The sequence below is a fragment of the Alexandromys fortis genome, unplaced genomic scaffold (genome assembly GCF_014885135.2).
Source record: "Alexandromys fortis isolate MF-2015 unplaced genomic scaffold, M_Fortis_MF-2015_v1.1 scaffold_58, whole genome shotgun sequence".
Classification (NCBI taxonomy): Eukaryota; Metazoa; Chordata; class Mammalia; order Rodentia; family Cricetidae; genus Alexandromys; species Alexandromys fortis.
The window spans coordinates 8,875,910-8,892,328 of record NW_026067940.1 but is presented as its reverse complement, the minus strand read 5'-3'; the positions used below and the strand labels follow the sequence as shown (position 1 = coordinate 8,892,328).

At 39.4% G+C, this 16,419-nt stretch overlaps 1 protein-coding gene across 1 annotated transcript in view; it reads left to right on the top strand.

The window, feature by feature from the left end:
* The window catches only part of Thsd7b (thrombospondin type 1 domain containing 7B), an 863,852-nt gene that overhangs the window by 655,809 nt on the left and 191,624 nt on the right, over positions 1 to 16,419 (top strand). The window contains exon 15 of the mRNA XM_050147880.1: positions 6,242 to 6,420. Within this exon, the coding sequence (XP_050003837.1) occupies positions 6,242 to 6,420 (179 nt within the window). The remainder of the gene's footprint in view (positions 1 to 6,241; positions 6,421 to 16,419) is intronic.

The following is a 16,419-nucleotide window of genomic DNA, read 5'->3' as shown; positions in this document are numbered from 1 at the left end:
AGTGGATGTTTTAACAGCAATATTTCAAGTATCATAATAAGTTCAGAATGTAATTAGTTACTTTAGTATTTGAATTACATCATTATCATTTTAATTTTTATTAATGTGTTAATTGGACAAATGATGGGATTCATTATGAAATTTCATGTTTATATAATTTGCTTTGGTATCATCTGCCCTCCCTGTCTTCCGTGGGAGGCCTTTCCTTTTCTCTACAGTCCCCTTTCTATTTTCAATTGTTCATTTGTATGTGTACACTGATGTGCTTACTTCTTCTAGATTTCTTACAAAAGAGAACGGGCAAGGGACTCACCTTTCTGAGTTGTTTTATTTTCTGTTATGATTTCCAGCTCACCCATTTACTTAGGAGTGACATGATTTCTTTCTTCTTGAGTCAATGATGCTCCATGTGTGTACAACAGGTTTGTCCATTTGTCCTTTGAGGAATGTTTAGGCTAGTTCCATGTTTTAGTCCTTGGAAATAATGAAGCACTTAACATGAGTGTGCAGGTATCTCAATGCTGAGTGTTATCCTTGGGGTCTATGCCTAGAAGTGGTATGAGTGGATCTCATGTTAGTTCTGTGTATGGTTTAAGTTGAAGGCTTGCCATCCACTCAGATTTCCATGTTGCCTGGATTTCTCCATTCCCACAACAGTGTACCAGCCTTCTTCACTAGCATTTTTTATTGATTCTGATGAGGCTGATGTGGAATCTTTAGATATTAGATTTGAATTCCACAATATCAAAAATTCTAAAGACATTTTAAGTAATTGTAGGTCATGTTGTATTTAGTTCAAGAACTCTCTATTCAGTCATATGCCCAATAATTTATTATATTATTCAGAATTTGGTGTTGAATTTTTAAATTTCTGCATACCATTTTATGTAAGTTATCTGTTAAATAAATATTGTTAAGAAGCTATCCTATTTTTAAGTCTGTCTCTTTACCCTATGTATCCTTGGTTGTGCAGAAAGTTTTTAAATTTAGCAAAAAAAAAAAAAAAAGAAAAAAGAAAAAACTTTACCAATTGTTATTGTTTCCTGAGCTGGCTATCCAGAAAATATTTACCTTTTTTAAGGTCTTTGATGTTTACATAATTGAGTAAAAATGCTTTCCTGGTAAATGGCAGTATTTTCAAAATGTATTTTAATAATTTTAACTTTTCAAACAAAGAGATTATTAATTTTTTTGGCAATTTTAGCTCTGCTCTCTCTAGCACCTTAGGGACCCACGCATGTTGAAACAGTCTCTGAGATCAGGCGGCTACTCTTCCTATAGCTCTCCACAGCGAAAGCAGAGGTTCTGCAAAGGTCACTACAACCCTGCTGGGTTTGAGCAGGGCTTCCCCACACACTTACATACCTGCTGTTCTAAGATGTTCAGTGTCTATGTCAGACAGTAGAAATACTGTTCTAACTTATATTTTAATTGTCCTTTTAGATGAATATTAAAACATATCTAGAATAATTTCCCCAGCACTGATGAAATTATTCTTAAAAGAGTCCAGTGAGGTTTTAGCATGGGACATTTTTACGAAATAAATAAAATAACCTAGAAATATTAAAATGTAAAATTAAAACAGCAAATCTTTTAAACGGGGAAATGGGAGTATAATATGGTTTTAACTCTTGACTGTCCCAGATCTTAAATGATTTAGCATTTTGAGAACATTTTCCATGTCCTATTTTGATAATTTGAGCACAGAGACAGTGAATATAAAACATGATTTGCCCAATACGATGTTTATTGCTACTGCTTTATAGAGTAAGGAAATGCAAGTGACTTAATCTGGGTTATTTTCTTACCTTCCTGTCATCAATGTTTTCCTCTTTCACACCCCCAAACACAATCTTAATGGGAAAACGTGTATTAAGGAAGGAAGCAAAGCACACAAGGCAAAAGTCTGGGAAGGGGCTACACTAAAGAGAGAACTATTTATCCTAATGCATGTTAGTGAGGAAGTTTGGGGATTGGTAACGAAGGTCTAGCCATTCCAGTCTGTGTCTCTAGTATGTCAATGCACAAATACCTTTAGTTTCATCCTATATTTGACAGCTATTCTGTCATATATTCTATGAAAATTCGTCTAAAAACATTTGTATGGTTTCAATCGTTAGCTATTGGAATTCTCATGTAGAAAGTTAGCATTGTGATAGTTATATTTCACTAAATATGACTGCCAAAAATCTGTATGCATTAAACATAAGGATAAAGCTAATCTTTTCAATTATGAGCCAGGCATAAGAATATGAAGCCATTAATTGTTTTCACTATGGACTTCCCTTTGGTGTACACTCTAGCATGGAAATTTTCTTGAAAAGTAAACATCACTGTTGCTTAGTCTTGCTGAATTTCAAATTTACTTTATGTTCATGGAATTTCTGACTTTGACTTTCACGTGATCCTCTGGGTTTACCTCTTATCACGGGACCAGCACAGAAACTGCTGCTAGAGGCTCAGTGATTACATCCTCCATTGTGCAGCCCAGACACCATGGTTCAGCCTCACTCAATTATAACGGTGCCTAGTTGAAAATGTTATTTAAAATAGGGTATATATATATATATATATATATACATACACATATATATGTATATATATATGCAAACATTTAATATTTGTGTGAAATAGTCTGGGNATATACACATATATATGTATATATATATATGCAAACATTTAATGTTTGTGTGAAATAGTCTGGGCATCCATATTTCCATATTTGAAGTACTAACTTTCTATCCTAATCTTTTTGCTTGGTGGCCAATGGAGTCATTTTGTGACTTGCTTTTTCTGTAAAATTATAAATATCATGTGAGATATCTCTTTAATACTTAGTGTAACTTTGACTATGTTGCCAATATCTCTTTTATCATAAAAACTTGTTAGAAATGATTACAGAATTAAGGCTTTTAAAAAGAAAAAAAAAATTAATATTCTTAGTGGGAGCTTTTGTTTATTCCAATGCCAGAGGATTTTTTTCTGTCATCAGGAAATGTGATGTGTTCATTTATTGATAAGCATTGCCCAGACAACTTCAAGCCATTCTAATGATGTTGTAAGAGAAATGCAATCATATGAATAAAATGAGAGAGAAGGAGAAAGAATGAGGGGAAGAGAAAGACAAAGACAGGAAGATGGAAGGAGAAGGAAAGACTGAGGTGGAGAGAAAGAGAGAGAAAAATGAAAAAGAAGAGATGAGAGAGAGAGAGAGAGAGGAGAGGAAGAAAGATCCCAGAGAATGAAATAATTAAAGAATCCAAAGACTTGGAGAAACCAGGTTCAGGTGGAGTTTGAAGAATGTGCTTTCTATAGCATGTAGTGCCTTCCTGTTTGAATATGAAGAAATTAAAAGGTCGGGATTGGGTATAGACGATACCATAGGAAATTGAAGGCATTCTGTTCCAGTCTCTCTGTTGCTTCCAGGATGGGAGAAGTAACTCCTTAAGTGAAATGCAAATGGAGAAGGTTTGAAATGTCTGTTGTAAATGCAGAGGAATCTCAGAATTCTCAGGCTTTTGGAGTACAGGATGAGGCACCCTCAGGATACATTCAGCGCTTTCCTTGCACTGATGGTAGTCCTGTTTTAAGCACAGAGAACGAAGACAGCAGCATCTTCTCTGGCATGACAGAAGGGCTCCAGTAAAAGATGACCAGTGGTCTCTGTCTCTGTCTCCTTTCATCGCCTGATGAAGTTTAATATTCAGGAGGATGCCTATATGATTTTCTTTGGGTTCTCCTTCTTATTTAGCTTCTCTAAGAACCCGAATTATAGGTTCAATGTCCTTTATTTATGGCTAGAAACCAAATATGAGTGAGAACATCCCATGTTCCTCTTTTTGGGTCTGGCTTACCTCACTCAGGATGGTGCATTGGAGCACTGGACTGAAATCTCAAGGTCCAAATCAGGAGCAGAAGGAGAGAGCACAAGCAAGGAACTCAGGACCGCGAGGGGTGCACCCATACACTGAGACAAGGGGGATGTTCTATCGGGAACTCACCAAGGCCAGCTGGCCTGGGTCTGAAAAAGCCTGGGTCAAAACTGGTCTCGCTGAACATAGCGGACAAGGAGGACTACTGAGACCTCAAGAACAATGGCAACGGGTTTTTGATTCTACTGGACCTATTGGTTTCGTGGGAGCCTAGGCAGTTTCGTGGATGCTCACCTTACTAGACCTGGATGGAGGTGGGTGGTCCTTGGACTTCCCACAGGGCAGAGAACCCTGATTGCTTTTTGGGCAGACGAGGGAGGGGGACTTGATTGGGGGAGGGGGAGGGAAAGGGGAGGCGGCGGTGGGGAAGAGACAGAAATCTTTAATAAATAAATAAATTAATTAAAAAAAAGATGACCAGTGGTAACGGAGGAGAGAGGCTGAAGTCAGAGCCAAGGATGCTGGCCTGTTAGGAAATAACTTATTCTGCATTAGTAAAAATGTGTTTGGTATTGGAGATGGAGGATCTCATGAAAGTAGAGTTCAAGATGCCAGGGCTGGAAGGAGAGCAGAAATAGCAAGCTCGAGGAGGTTCTCAGCCTGACAACTGCCTTAGAGTCATCCAGAGGTCTGAAAAAGCTGAGGCTTTTTGGGTCCCATCCTTTGTGATTAAGGCTAGGCTGATAGGTGGTGCACCTTGCTCAAATGAAGCTGTTCCACAGACATGGCCACAGGCCTTGGCTTTGAACCTTTCGTAAGAATCCTCATTTTGTTTTGCTTTTGTAATGTAAGTTAGCCTTTCCCTGAGAGAAGCAACTGGAAAACCATCAGATGTTAAATAGATGCGCAACATCAACATTTCATATTTTGAAAAGTAGGTTTTTCTCAAATGATTGACAACTACAAAAGAAGAACAACTGGGCATGGGGCGGGGAGAGACAAGTCAAAATTGTATTAGGCCATTCCAAGAGCCATTGTGATCCAGGGACCAGCAAAGGATATGTCGCTCAACAGAAATGTTTGTGATGTTTGCCATAGGGATGATGATGATTATTGGTTCCGAATGATTGGAGAAGATAAGAGGTTTTCAGCAGGGGTCATCCCTTGGGTGCTGACTACCATATACTAAATACTACAGAGACTGTAACCCAAAGTAGCCTTTCTTATGCCACTGTTTCTATGGGTTGAGTCTGAACCCTGCTTCCCTGCTCTCCACTGATGGGGCTCATGGGGAAGTAAAGCCTGGTCCAGCTTTCATCACAGGCTCAGTCAGGGGACGCTGTCCCTCTGAGCTCCCTTTGGATTTCAGCAGAGTTCATCTTCATGTGGACTCTTGATTTCCATTTGTGTAAAAGGGGCCAGCCCTCCTTTGGCAGTTTGCAGCTGCGGAGTCAGTCATATCAAGGGTCACCTCTATTCTGATTCACTGACATCAGTCTATTGAACTGGCACGTGAATTATGTAAGTTACTTACACTTCACTTTGGCCACTGAAACCTAATCATGAGAATGTGGTCCTGTCGTGGACAGCAGGGGGTGAATTTCTAAGAATGTAGATTCAGGTGCTGGGGTCTGGTGACATTGTCCTAAATGCAGAACACAAGGTTCTCAAGAAACGTCACAAAGGAGAGGAGCAACTTCCATGACAGACATGTGGATGTTGGGAAAGCCAGGCGGGGGCCTGAGTAGCTCAGTAGCTGGTGAGAATTCAGCTGTAATAGGAAGTGCCAGAGACGGGAACAATAATAACCAAACAAATTTGGAACTTCTGAGGCTCACCCCAGTTCACGTATGACTCTCCAGTTCTGCATATCCTCTCAGTAGGCAGCAGCTTGCCATTTTTCTACTTTGAACATCACTGTGGTCTTCTCTCTATTTCTCTTCTACCTCCAAGTTACAATACTTAGAAAAGAGAATCAATGTCTTTGTTAGTGAAACCTTACAAGGAGCAGGCAGATGAAAGATTCACTTGTATATGGTACCTGTGCAAGATGGAGAATTGTAAGGATTTGAAGGTAGAGAACGCAAGGCTCACTGAGGGGAAATGATCACATTGTTGGCCCTGATCTGCCTCCATTCTTATGCTCTTTCTTCCACTCAGAATGAAGTGAGCAGAATGACACAAACTGGTTGCAGGTGCAGCCATATTCTGTTTCCTCAAACTTTGCTCTCTTTATAAATGGAAATGTGTTGAAGATACCATAGCAACAGTGACGAGAAATCCGATCTGTGAGGATAAAAGAGAAGAAAGCGGAGCATTTGACTAGTCCACCTGACTTCCCTGTACTCACTGAAAACCTTTCTTTTCAGGTTATATTCAAGAAGACTGTGTCATCCCCTGCCCATTCGACTGCAAGCTAAGTGACTGGTCCAGCTGGGGCTCTTGCAGCTCATCTTGTGGTATTGGAGTGAGAATTCGATCTAAATGGCTCAAAGAAAAACCTTACAGTGGAGGTCGACCATGTCCCAAACTGGATCTCAAGAATCAGGTAAAGTGAATCAACAAGCAAAAGAGAAAAAAATAAATCTCAATTCTGCCTGAATTATTACTTCGGGTTGAAATGAAACTCATTCTCTTACAGAGAGTCTTACAGGCTGAAAGAGGAACAGGGCAGACAAAAGATAGCAGAGTGAGAAGTAGCTTTGCCTGATATCACATGATGGGAAAACCAACTTGGTACCCTTAACACTAATTATATTTACAAAACTACATCTAATTTATTTTTAAATAGAAGCATAATTTGGTATTGTAAAATGTTAAATACTTACATTGTTTAAATGTAAGTAATAAAAAGGAAACCATCAATTTTTAAGTAATACATTCATGATATAATCTTTAACAATCCAGAAATGATGTTCTAGTTTTCTTTTACCTAAGTCTTTATCATAATTTTCTTTGCTGTCAATCTTGCCAATTCTTACACAACTCTCCAAATCTATTTTGACGATTTTTCTACACATTTCCGCAGAAGTCATGCCTGTTTTTACAGGTGACATCCTGATGGATACCTGTCTGACAAAATTGTCACGCTAAGTAGTCAGAGTTGACGACAGCATATTCAACTTATGTCATCCAGTGTCTAAACTCTAGTGTAAGAATTATAATGAAGAACTCAGAGTTCATCCACAGATGCATACTGATTAGCAGATTGGGACCGTTGATTTTAAAAATCAATTTAACAGATGACACATAAGATGAAGGCAGTTGAAAGGTCTTTATCATAAGGGTAGAGAAAGGTATCTCACATGACTAGGTATACCATTTATTAGGAAACTTTCAACAAAATGGCTCCATAAGCTTCTATTGCTAATTCTGTTGTTAATCTCCCTCCTCATAACCCTGTTTTGGTTTTGATAACATGTAAATTGTTAGTGGAAGGAGGATAACATTTGGCAGTTCCTGGTTTGATTAGGATGTATGGTATTACTCAGATTTGAACATTATACATTACTTCAAGACTAGTATCGTGAGATTTTTCCCCCAAAGTCTTACAAAAGACAGTTTACTTATCAAAAGTTACTAATCTACCAAGAAATATAGAAGTTGTAAAATTTAGACAGAGTTAATATGGGTGTCATGTTTCTTTCTTAATTATGAAATACTGGTCATCACACCGTCTCTTAAAATGAAAGCCATTTCAGGAAAACAAAGCAAAGGATTATGAAAATAACATCAAGACAGTGAGGAGGCCTTGTAGGTATAGAAGCTCAGAAATGAGAAGAGTCAAATAATAAAAATAGGAAGAAACAACTGCAGCAGAAATAAACTGTAGGCAGAGACTGTGCTTGTTTTTCCTGGCTACCCAGAGCCAAATAATTACACAGAAATTATATTAATGAAAACACTGCTTGGCCAATGATTCAAACTTATTTTTAACTAGTTCTTACATCTTGAATTAACCCATTTCTATTTATCTGTGTATTGCCACAAGGCTGTGGCTTAACAGGTAAAATTCTGGGCATCTTTCTTCTTTGGCAGCTACATGGTGTCTGACTTCACTATACTCTCCCTCTATATCTCTGTTTGGACCTTTTGCCCAGCTCTACTCTTCTAAACCACTGGCTGAAACAGCTTCTTTAATAACCAACGGTAATAAAACATAGTCATAGCATATAGAGGGGAAGCCAACATCAGTAAATCTTACAACCAAAAAAATAATGGAGGTTTACAGTCAGGAGGTGACTTCCAGGTGAATACTCTCTATGAAGACGCTTTGACCATCTCTGGGAAATTTTTCAGATATTTAAAATGAAAAAAAAAAGAAAAGAAAAGGACAAACTGCTAAGAAGTCATATTTATCATCACATCCGCTTCAAATAGCCAATGGAAGCTGAGCCTTTATAAAACTAGGTTTAACCATTGGTTTTAATATTCTGATTTGATAAATGAAGAAGTTGTATATCAAAGGCGGTGCTTCTTTGAGCACAGATGGCAAGCCTCTCGCAGTGTGTAGAGCTACAGAAATACATCGGTGGCACGTAGGGGAAGGAAATCTGCCTTTCATACACAGAGAAAATGTGCATACTTAAGACACAACACTCATCACCTTGAAAGGTCAAATGAGCTGGAAATTCAATCCAAGCTCAAGAATAATTTAGATGACTCTGGTAAGTGAAAATTAAGCAAAGGAGGCCTGCCTGAAAGGGATATTGCTAAGTTTTGAATTCAAAAAGGCAACTGTATCCAAAGTCATTTGGATTTGTGATTATCAGAAATGAATCTTAGACTTTGATGATCAGAAAGAGAATTTATTATTATAAAGAAATTTCAGGCACCTGGCGCACATGTGCAAGTGAAAAAGTACCTTCAATGACCACTTCCTATATTCTTAAACTTTGTTTTTATTGCAAATTCACAGATGATAGTTGTATTTATTAAAAGAATGAAATAACATTATGTCCTAGGAATAAAATGTGAAGCTATTAAATCAGTAAATAGATATCTCTCACTTCAACCATTTTGTGGTGAGAATATTTGCCATTTTCCCTGCATCTTTGAGATGTGCACTATGGTTTTATTAACTTCCTTGACCTCACTGTGGCAGACTTCAGTTAAAGACTGTAACTCCACAGGTAGTCTGTGACTACCACCCCTTCCCCTACCTTCCCCTGGCCATTACCCATCACTCTGCTCTCTGCCAAATCTGATTGCCTTACAGCCCAAACCTATGTGAAAACACGCACTTTTGTCTTTTTGTCCTGCATATTTTAAAGTTTTGGTTTTGAGACACACTGCTGGAACTCTCTGTGGTAGATCAGATTGGCCTTGAACTTGCTGCAGCTTCCCTGCTTCATCCTTCCAAATTTTGGGATTATAGATTATAGGCATGAGCAACCATGCACAGCCAATGTTTGCTGTTCTATACCCAGTTTATTCCACTCAACACAATATCCTCAAGGTTTATCCACAATTTCACCATTGGCCACATTTCTGTTTATTAAGGACCAGACAGCATCCATTTTGTGTATGTACCACCCATTCTTTCCCTTCTCATCACTGCCGTTCATTTAGGCTAATTGTGTAACTCGGCAAACATGAACATGGCCGCAACGTACATGGAAGAGCAGACATCACTTTAACATAGCAATTTCAGCTTGTCATAGTAAATACTAGACATAGGATTGCAGAATCATGTTCGATTTTTCAGTTTTATAAGAAATCTTCAAATACGCTTTTATGACAGTTGTTCTTTTTTACAGTCCCACAAAAATGTATGGGAGTTCTATTATATCTGCACACTTTATATCTTAACCTACGTTAATTGATCAGAGTAACTCATAAACTCTCTCACTCATTCATAAGTCTGTGAATGACCAGGGAAACTCCAATTGGGAAAAAATAAGGTATTTAAAAGAAACTCTCCTAGGAATAATTCCTTCTCTAAAGCAATACCACTGATCTTTGTCAATTCATTTGTGGAAGTTATGTGTGTTGACATCATTATATATTTGTCTTGCCTGTAGTGGAATCTTTTATACGCATGTGTTTGTATGTGCTTGCATGTGCATTTGTGTTTGTGTTTTTTTGTTTTTTTGTGTTTTTGTGTTTTTGTGTGTTTGTGTGTGTGTGTGTGTGTGCCTTGTGCTACATATAGAGCTTGTTTGGAAGAATTCATACTTTCACAGTTCATCTGACAAAAATGTCAGAGATTCTCATTGTTTAGAAAATAGTGCCAGCATTACTGTTTATGTCAGAAGTAACCAAATTACAGTGGCAAGGGAGGCACAATTCTTTAGTGCCTTGCCATGAGGAAAATGCATTGTGTGTCACATTGAATCTAGTACACTGTTCATAAGAACATTGAACTACTCGGGTATATTTCTGGGTAAATGTTAGTTGACTGACATAGTCATTCTTCTTCCTTGATTCTCTTTTGGGCATGGAGTGTATTTGAGGACAAGAGCTCTCTGGTATTTTTGCAAAACATTTTGGAGTGTATTTGAGGACAAGAGCTCTCTGGTATTTTTGCAAAACATTTTATCCTCTGTTGCACGGTCTTGTGAGTTGTCAGCTTAGAGTAATCAGAGGTCTAAGTGAAAAGCCGCCTTCCCCGTGGATGAGAGGATGCCTCCGTCAAAACCGACAAACACATTAGGATGGTCTTTTATGTACAAATTATTATTTACATTCTAAAAAGCACAAGTCCTTCAAGAAGAAAAAAGAAATAGTCTCCAAATTGGTTCCCAAAGGGTCTTTCAAAAGTGTCCTGGAAAACGTTGACATTTCGATCCCACTGAGGACTAGCCTAGTAGATATAAATGGGAAGGTTGGCATTATGTGCACACACCCATAAACTGCTCTGACTCCTTCCGTGAAATCAATATTTATAATCTCTCATAAAAGCCTCCCTTTTAAACCAAAACCTATCAACCCTCGAGCTCCTGCTCTGGAAGAGCCCCAGTGACAGCCATCCTTGATTAGCTTCTGCTAAGTGTGTTTGTGATGCTAAATAGCTCACAGTGCAGCTGTCCCTGAGCTCTTCTCTTGGCATAAATGCCTTCTACACAGTTTATTGGATTATCAGGTCAGTTGGTTGATGCCCTTGACTCTGTTGTGCATAATAAAATAGACAATATATTTTAATTTTTACAGTCTAAATGTGTTGTATGGATTTCAGTGCACTTGCACTGTATATTTTGAAATCTTTTTCTTTTGAAATGATGCTATTAGCAGATTAAATATGAGCTCCATGAAGCCCCACTGGACTTACATTTCCTTTTAAAAGTTCTTTAGCTGATTGAAGTCATGGGCCCCTTGTAAAAAAACACCTTTTGTTTACCCGTCAAAGGCATTGTATTCACAGTTTGAATACAATTCTTGTAAGAGATTCACTACCTATACACTTTCAAGATATGCTCCACCTAAACACATTTTGGAGGACCTTAATGCCTCCAACTTACTTAGAGGATATGAATTAAATATATGTGTTCTTCAGAGATGACTGCTTTTATAAAGGTGTGTCTCCTCCCCAGTGAAAGGTGACCTAAATTTGCAAATGAGAACAATGCACTTTACTTTTCAAACCAGGGCAATCACATTTTAAATATTCGTTCTTTCTAACGATATGCAAATCTATTTTATCATGAACACACCTTCTCCCCACAAGACTCGAGGCTGGGCAGAGGGTTCTGTGTGAACTGGGTTGGGCTCAGTCTGTGCGGCTTCATTCTATTAGCAGCATGTCTACAAGTCCATCCTCTTTGCATTAGTTCGTTTTTGACCCAGAAAAAATATGGCTACTTAGCCAACTTGGACATCCTCATGTAGTCAGTGATCTAAACCAAATCCTTCCTGGCTGCTGAACTTGGACTCAGAGGTTTGACAAGAGACCCAGACTGAAGTATAGGAAGAAGCCTTTTCCCTCAGAGTTCAGGGAAGGGTAGCCCAAAGTGACCCTGTTTACACATCCGGTGGACTCTTCCTTTGGGGGAGGGTAATTGGTGGCTGTCCCTTTCATAAGAGCATATGTTCAGTAAGAACATCGTGTGGTGATGGATGACGGCCCATAGAGGGGTTTCATCTCTAAGTGTTTGGAAGAACATGGCAGACTTGGAAACTCATGGTACACTCCTTTGTTTCTCACACAGTAGCTGGCCCAGGCCCAGGCCTCCTTCACTCTGCCTATGGACACTGTGAAACAGCCTCTGCCACTGGCTCTTTTTACTTGGTCACCTTTTTGCCCATCTGCCAGGACAACTGAGTACTTTGAGGGCTTACTGTTTCTATTATTCTAATACGATGCTTTGCTATTCTGTATGCACTTGCTCAGGGTGTTAACTATGCACTTCTAGAACTGTCCCTGTGGTGTAGCTCCTAAATGGTGCTTTTATGATACTGTAAACTTGGAAAGTGGGGAGCTTTTCTGAGGTCTGGTTTTATGGCTCCTTCGTTGTTCTCTCATGCCTCATATTATCCTAACCCCTTAGCTCTAAACCCCATGAAATATCAGACAACAGCAACTTTGGTATGAATGTTGCGCATCTGTTTTCGGCTTTCCGAGACCATTTTTCTTAACCTGGTGTGAAGCCGAAGCTCTTGAATACTTTCTCGAAAAATATTGACAGAATCCACTTTTCTGTCTTTCCCAAGTCTGCCGTTTAAGTTATAAATATGAAATGAAAAGCTTCTTCCCTCTTAGTCCAAGCTGAACTGCAAGTACGGTTTGTAAAAAACGGAGATAAGCTCAGAATATCGCACACAAACTGGTAGGGCTGTGGTGCTTTCTTAACTGAAGAAGAAGAAAGGCTGTAATGAAGACATATTTGAAAGTAGATTTGAAATGGCATACTGGTTCTCTAGTTCTTTCATTGATATTAATTTCAGATTTTTTTTTCCCCAGAAGGTAAATGCCTGGTCCTGTCCAGGTCCTTGCAGAACAACATTTGTAGAGAGATGACTTGGTTTTGAGTCAAGGAAAGTTGTTTTTCTGAGAAGCCTGTTCTCTATCTTCTGAAACCCAGAGTAGATCATTTCATAACTGTTATTGATCCCGAGCACAAAGACAACACCAAGGTTGAGGGATTGCCATAGCAACTGTGTCTCAGGACGCTGCCCTCTGGGCTGCGACTCGGGACGCTGTAAAGGATCCAGGAATGGGAATTTGATAGAAATGTTTTTGTGTGTGGATTCTTCTGACCAGGAAGTTTGTGAACGCTGCCACCATAGAGATATTTGCTCGCTGAAGCTGGAATTGGTGGTAAATTGAGCCCCCAAAAAGAGCAACTTCATAGGTGACTTAGCTTTTCCTGCCAAACTCAAGCAAGGAATCACTTGCTTCCTTAGTTCCACACTCAGAGCAAATCATCAAAACCTTTTCCTCTTAGAGAAGAGGTTCAGTTGTAAGAGAATGTGATCATCACCCGCCCAATGTCAGCCACTGGGGCCTTTAAAATGCTAAGACATAGTCAGGATTGGGTTCAAGTTGAACTGTCTGAGCCTCAGCTTGATAATTTCTCAGATAGGTAGTTGATGAAAATAAATATTCATTTTTTTGTCTTACTATTTTACACATACAATATACTTATTTATTTGTGTGTATGTATGTGTCTATACATGTGCTCCTGAGTGCATGCATGCATCCACACACACACACACACATGTGCACATGCCATAGCATAAAGTGGAGGACAAAGGTCAGCTAAGGAGGCCTTTCTGTCATCTGCCATGTGGGTCCCAGGGACTGAACTCAGGTCCTCAGACATGTCAGCAGACACCTTTAATTAAGAAGCCATCTCACCTCCCTGGCACATACTAAATGTGTGATAGACTTTAGATATGATCATTTCTCTCTGACTTTTAACACATAAATGTCTTCTCCCAGTTTGCCTTTCAGGGCTCATCTGCGCAGGCTTCATTTCCTCTTGTATTCAGCTACAGGAACGTTTGGAGTCAAATATGTTGGTCATGAGGACTCTGCTCAGATGTTCAGTAAAGACCTCTGTCTGTGTAGGAAGCTGTTTCACTTCCCTTAAGCACACACTGTTTGGTACTATGCTTTTGTGTTAGTGGAAGAAGGGAGTAGGGCTTTCATGCAGTTAAAACTAATTTTGTGAGTTTAGAAGTTCTTGGTTCAGTTCAAATGTTATGGAGGATTAAAAACAGATAAAGTGTACCCGTCCAGCAGGTCCAGTTATTCCAGGGTCCTGAAGAGGCACTACCTGAAAGAACATGGGCGGGAGATAGAAACGAGACCATGCAAAGTTCTTTTGTCAAGCCCTCGGTTTATTAGCGTAATGGTAGCGGCTTATGTAGCTTTTGAATGAGGAATTTGGCTTGGGATGGGGGGCAGGAGCAAGAAGGAACCTTGCTGGGGCAGCAAAGGTCACCAGTAAGCACACCTGGTGTAAGCCGAAACATTCTTTTTGTGGCTCTGTTAACAAACAGCTCTCAAGGTAGTTGGGATGTGGGGGCTCTCTACAAACATTCTTAGGACAATGGTCCCTGCTATCAAGATAGTTGAGATGTGAGGCAGGTTCCATTAGCAAACAGCTCTCAAGGTAGTGGGGCTTTCTGCAAACATCCTTAGGACAATGGTCCCTGTTATCATCTTTGGGACAAGGGTCCCTGACATAGTCACTGACAATAAAGAAAGGTACATGATCCTATGAATTTTCACGATGCACACCTTGTCCCTCAAGCATTATCCAGGGGTAGAAATAACCCATTGACAAATCAAAATCTCACCATAGCTCTTCACAATTGCTCCGTCCGCCAACTAGGGTTCATTTTCAGGCTGGAAGCCTCACTGTGCCTCCTCCATTTGCCTTTCTTTCAACATGATGTCTGTGAGATTCATTCATGCCATGTGATGGAGCAATCCCTGCTCCTCTACCTTCCTTTCCTTACTTCAGCATAGAAGCTTACTTCCATCTGTCAGTATTCATTATTGTATTATACATAGCATATGTTATCATTTTCTTGTTAATAGATAATTGGTTTATTTGCAGTTTGGAATTGTTACAGATAATTCTGCCATGGCCATTGCTGTATTATGAATCTTTCAGTACACACACATCTACTTGAAGAACTGGCTTCCTAGCTGTAGAATATCATGCAGTCAGCTTTGGGGCTTGCTGACATTTCAGCTTCTAAGCTATTGTCAGGCTTCCTATATACAGAGAATACCTAATTCTATATGTTGACTGGAAATAGCCCCCTGTCTGCCATAGCAGTGTGTATAGAGGTATAACTGTCCTGTGCATGCAACAGCTGTTCATCTCCTCAACGCTCCCAGACCAGCAAGTCAGTGAGTGACTGCACCAGACCCCTATGTCTCTCCACAGGCATCCCTCCACGCTCACTCAGTCCTTCTTCCTCCCAAGCCACGGCCCCCTTTCCTCTTTCTCTAATCTCCTTTTCTGTCCTGCATTCTGCTTTAGACAAAGCAGCTCCATGAGCTTTCTGCACCACAAATCTGATTCTATTTAAATATATCTCAAGGGCTTTTATTACCTCTATATAAAGTGCAGACTCTGTGATATGTTCTCCCAGACTTCTTGCAATCTGGCCCCAGCTCTGTTTACCAGGATGAAGTGGGATGCTCAGATAACAAGGCTGTCATATTAGGGGAGTTTCTGGATGGTAGACTTCTCTCTTTTCTCTCCCTATCAGCCCTCAGCTAGGCTTTTTCAGAATGTGTGAGATTCACTTTCTTAGGCTGATCAGATAAATCTGGCAGATGATTCAAATACAGTATCTTCTTACAGAAATTCTCTTTCCATTGACTTTTCCATGACCAGACATTGCTTAATGGCATTAGCATTTTTGGGTCTATTATATTGTCCTTTCTCTGGGAAAGACCCATCAAATTTATTACATTTGTATTAAAATTCTGCTCCACTGTCATTTAAATATAGATTGTCTAAGACAGAGTAGAGTTGTTGTCTTATTATCACAAAAGAAATTTCTTCTGCTTAGTTGACAAGGAGGAAACATGGTGTTTATTATTAATGCCCAAAACAGGTACAAAGCTTATTATAATGTACACTTCCAAAGGATTTCTCCAAACAGCACGCATTTGCCAAAGCCTAACTTCTACCCTGAGACAGAGCAATCTTGTCATTCTTAGAATGGAGGCAAATTAATTTGGTCAGCAGCATTAGGAAATAGTACGGATTGACCTGGATCACTGATGCTTCATTGTATACAAATGAGAGACCGGCAGGGCAAGATGGCGTGAGCCCGTGTGGAAACCATGATGCAAGAGTGAAGTTGCTGTCACTTTTCTCTGCTTTTGATGGAAGAATATAATCAATCCTTCTGGACTTACAGTTTGCTCATTTTTAATATATGTGTATGTATATAAAATATATATATGCTGCTATATTTGTAATGTTCCCTCATTGTCCATCTATTTCACACTTTGACCCACCCATCTCTTGTCTCTTTTTCCATGTAAATCTTTCTTGCTTTTTCTTTTCCTTCTATGTTATGTCATCACCACCACTATCACCACCACCACCATCACCCTCACCACCACCACCACCAC